Raw genomic sequence first — 4,174 nt, forward strand, 5'->3', positions numbered from 1 at the left:
TTTTGGGCTAGTGTTGATTTTTTTTTTAATAAAAGGAAAAAGAAAAGACAGTGGATTCTATATTAAAGATTTATGTTAGCACAAGGAATACATTAGATGCACATTTTTTAAAACTATACTTTCAGCACATTTTATTTCTTGCAATATTAAATTCTCATGCTTTTGGGTGACAACGTTTTTTAGGTCAAATAGATACCTCTATTAATTTATTAACAGTGCTGTTGACTGCAGTGACTCAAAATAAAAATAAAACAAATCTTATTTTTTTAATGAAAAATAGAAGGCTACTGGATCGGTGATTCTTTACTGTAGGACCAAATGTTTTAGCGGAGACACTTTTCTGCCATAAACAGGTGTTCAATATTTTTTTATTATTATTTATTTTATTCTGAAAAACGAAATGATTTACTTTCTGGAGAGCATTTAAGCACATCCATTAAGCCTTTACCACTGAAAGACTCCTAGCAATGATCCAAACAAATACAGTACAAATATTAGAAACAGCTTCTGCTGTGCAAAAACAAAATAAAAATGCCTAATCCTTGCCCTTTTTAATAAAAATAATTTCACAAATGGACAAAACGACCTCCTGTTGTGCAGTGAAATCATTCTCAGCTAATTTAACTAGAAATATCCTTATGAAGAGACTGGAAATGATCACTTTAGTGAGGAATACATACAAACCTTCTTATTCCCGGGCAGTCTGCTGGGAGTAAGGCTCTGACAGCGGCTGGCTGTGTGTAATGTCTGCTGTCTGTCTTTTGCGTTTTGGTTTGTTGGCTTAAAGCACAGCGGGCTCCGAGCCACCGCGCAGGAGAGTCAGTGGAGAACAAGCAGCCCTCGCATTCACAACTAAAGCTCCACGCTGTGGACACTGCCCCCGAATCTGTGTGCTTCCAACAGCCGAGCAAAGAACTCCCAACACCTGGCCGTTAGAACGGCACCACACGTGCAACTTAAATAATGCATTAATGCAATGTTATTTCATTAATAAAGAGAATAAATAGAGCGGATTCATGCTTCATATACTATATATATATATTTACAGACAAAATATAAATGGCAGCCACTGACGCACAGTGTCTTTGATTTACAAAACTTCCAACAATATGGACAAAACTACAAATAAAATATCAGAAGTAGACAAGTTGAGAAATAATATTAATAATAACAGTAAAAGAGTAGAATAGAGAAATTCGTTTGGGATAAAAGTGCAAAAAGGATGGGGCAGCGTGATGCGTCTATAGGCCTATCTTCCAAAGCATCCATTATTTATAATCATCTGTACACAATGTCAGCCTTAAAATAGAGTGACATTTCAAAATGGACAAATGTAGACTTTTTAGTAATATTAGCTGCTAATAATAATAATCATAATAATAATAATAATAATATGTTTTGTCAGACATAACAATACGAAAATTCTATACATAGAGTAAAAGGGGCAACTGTAAAAAATCAATAGGCCCACTCTGCATGTGTGAATAAATATTAACATTGTTAATATTTTTGTAAAACAGTGAGTTATATATTTGTAATGGAAGGAGAAAGAGAGTCAGTGTTATCTACAGTACATGTACAGTGTGAGGGTCGCCGCCGGGTACAAAACGACTCTGCAGCCTACTATAGTAGATGGTCCGGGGAGCAAATGTCGTCCTCGATGTCCACGTCGTCGTCGTCGTTCTCATCCAGCATGTACGAGTCCGCCTCCAGTCCGTGTTTGAGCTCCTCCGCGCTCTTGTCGTTCAGTTCGCTCTCGCTGGAGTTGTCCGCGGACCGCTCCAGCTCGCCGGGCGTCTTCCGCTCGTCCTGCGCCTTCCTCAGCTGCTTCTTGTGCTTCATCCGCCGGTTCTGGAACCACGTTTTTACCTGGGAGGTGGGTAAGAAGGGTGTGAATTATTATAGAAAGGATCCCTAATGTATCCCATATTGGCCTGTGAGCTACACAAATCCAAAAATCAAAATCAATATAAAAGCAAAACTATTCAAATGTTTATCTTTAGAAAAGAAATTGGAATAAAGATGATATTAAATCTAGGATTTATTGTGTATTTAGAGTGACCTGTACATTTTGAAATATCAGCTGAGTATATTTAACTCACAATTACGCGTAAACCTTATTAAATCTTCAGAGTGAAACAACATGAATTGCTCTCATTTGTTGCATATATCTTTTTGCTTTGTAGTATATTTAATAGCTATAAATAACATTTTGGCGATTTTTTAAAAATATTCTTTATTCGTGTATTTTTGTTGTTTGTTTGTTTGTTTATTTGAGGAACCCCATTTGCCCCACACAGAGGCATCACACATTGATGCATCCTGCTCTAGCCCGGTGCTTTCAGTGTGTGTGTGTGTGTGTGTGTGTGTGTGTGTGTGTGTGTGTGTGTGTGTTTACCTGTGTCTCAGACAGACTGAGCGCTGTGGCCAGCTCCACTCTCTCCGGGGTGGACAGGTACCGTTGGATCTCGAACCTCTTCTCCAGGCCGGACAGCTGCGAGTCGGAGAACACCGTCCGGGCCTTCCTGCGTCTGCAGTGCTTCCCCGGTAGCTCCGCGTGGTGCTGGAACAGGGCCGGCATCTGCATCCCTGCAAGGTGACAGGGAACAAAACAAACAAACAAAAACTCTTAACATATCGCAGCAAATAGAAGTTCACTGCAGCTGATGAGGCGTTTGGTGATTTATGTGATAAAGAAATAGGCTATATATTTTTTTGTGAATGTAAAATCCATAATTCATTATTATTTAGACAGAATTATTTAGTGCACCAAGAATTAGACATAAACTAAGATGAAAAAGGTGTTATCTAATATTAGTTTTACACATGCAGTCAGCTCGAACCGAATAAAGTGCAGGTTATTGTTGTATTATTCAGTACAATTATTATCAGTACAAATGAAGATAGCCTCTATGTAATATAATGTTAGCCCAGAGATTAAGAAGCATTGACACTGGCTTTCCTATTTAAATAGGAAAAATGCGTTTATGTGTGTAAGTATAGAGTTTCTAGCTTGTCCATATTTGACACAAGTTCCCTCCTCACTGAAGGCCGGTCCTCTGCCCCACCGGCTCTCCCAGGCTTACCAGATGTGAAGAAGTACTGGTGATGCTCCGGCTTGTGGAGAGGATGGTGCGGATGCGGCGCCAGTATCGGGGTCGGCATCAGCGGGTATCCGTACTCGAGGATGGGCATCCGGGAGGCGAGGGTCCCGCAGAACGGAGAGGGGATGACCTCTCTCAGCGGCTTAGGTTTGTGCAATAAGATGTCCTCAATGAAAAACGACGTGGACCTCTGCGTGGGCGCCGCAGACGCGTAGTTCATACTCATGGTGGTAGTTTTTGGGGAGTTTATTTTTTTCCTCGCTTTTTAAACCAGCATCAGCATCTAGCTCTCCCCCCCAGGTCTCCCAGGCTTAAATGCAGCCCCTGTGTGTGATCAGTGAATGACACTACGCCGAGCATTACACAGAGATCAGTGGGAGGGCGCGTTTCCGACAACTATTTATTCAAAGAGAGTAGCGGATTGGGGGAAATTGATTTGCTCGTCAGCCAATTAGAGCTGCGTATGGACGGAGGAGCGATGTGGGGGGAGGCGTTCTTCCTTCTGATTGGCTGAGACGCGTTCGAGGCTGGTCGGGGAAAAAAAGAAGAAACAAACAGATTCCAGAGATGCGGCGCACCTGTGACAGCATCAGCGTTCATCTGAACAGCGACTGGAAATCCAACCGAGAGTCTCCGCTCGTAGTGGTGCTTATGCGGTCGCCTAGCAACCGGGCTGTTTCGCCAATGGCCTCGTGGAAGAAGGGTTCTTCATTTAGCCCAAATACAGTTTGTCAAATACAGTTAATTACCCAGTATTGAATGTTAAATTCCGGCAATTATGAACACAAAGCAGATGTATCTAAACTAGAGCTGTACAATGAATGGAAACATTACTGAAATAACAATATGATTAAGTGCAATATCCAGATCGCAGAAGCTAGAGTTTGTTTAATAGCATTGTAATGAAGTAGCGACTGTAGAGCTGCAGTAATGTTCCAGGTGTAAGGAAGCATGTTTGTTTTCTACAGACTGCAACAAAGGTCATGTTTTAGTATTTGTATTTCAGTGAAAATGAAAATTGTGAAGCAAAAAAACGATCATTCCAAATAATGGTGGATCCTATCGCAATG

The 4,174-nt window shown here is 40.9% G+C and overlaps 1 protein-coding gene across 1 annotated transcript; it reads right to left on the reverse strand.

Annotated features, from left to right (window-relative positions):
• Positions 1–1,020: 1,020 nt before the first annotated feature.
• On the reverse strand, positions 1,021–3,548 carry bsx (brain-specific homeobox). The gene is made up of 3 exons (XM_051401631.1): positions 3,087–3,548; positions 2,399–2,589; positions 1,021–1,869 (listed from the first exon to the last, which is right to left on the reverse strand). Exons 1-3 carry the CDS (start codon positions 3,328–3,330, stop codon positions 1,624–1,626), a joined length of 681 nt encoding a protein of 226 aa, XP_051257591.1. The 5' UTR covers positions 3,331–3,548; the 3' UTR covers positions 1,021–1,623.
• Positions 3,549–4,174: the final 626 nt, after the last annotated feature.

Source organism: Dicentrarchus labrax, unplaced genomic scaffold (assembly GCF_905237075.1).
Source record: "Dicentrarchus labrax unplaced genomic scaffold, dlabrax2021, whole genome shotgun sequence".
NCBI lineage: Eukaryota > Metazoa > Chordata > Actinopteri > Moronidae > Dicentrarchus > Dicentrarchus labrax.

Excerpts from the sequence above, each read along its gene's own strand:
- bsx (XM_051401631.1), bottom strand. The coding sequence starts at position 3,330 with ATGAGTATGAACTACGCGTCTGCGGCGCCCACGCAGAGGTCCACGTCG. Across the intron at positions 2,590-3,086 it reads CCAGTACTTCTTCACATCTG|GGATGCAGATGCCGGCCCTG; the intron begins GTAAGCCTGGGA and ends GTCACCTTGCAG. Across the intron at positions 1,870-2,398 it reads TCAGTCTGTCTGAGACACAG|GTAAAAACGTGGTTCCAGAA; the intron begins GTAAACACACAC and ends CCCACCTCCCAG.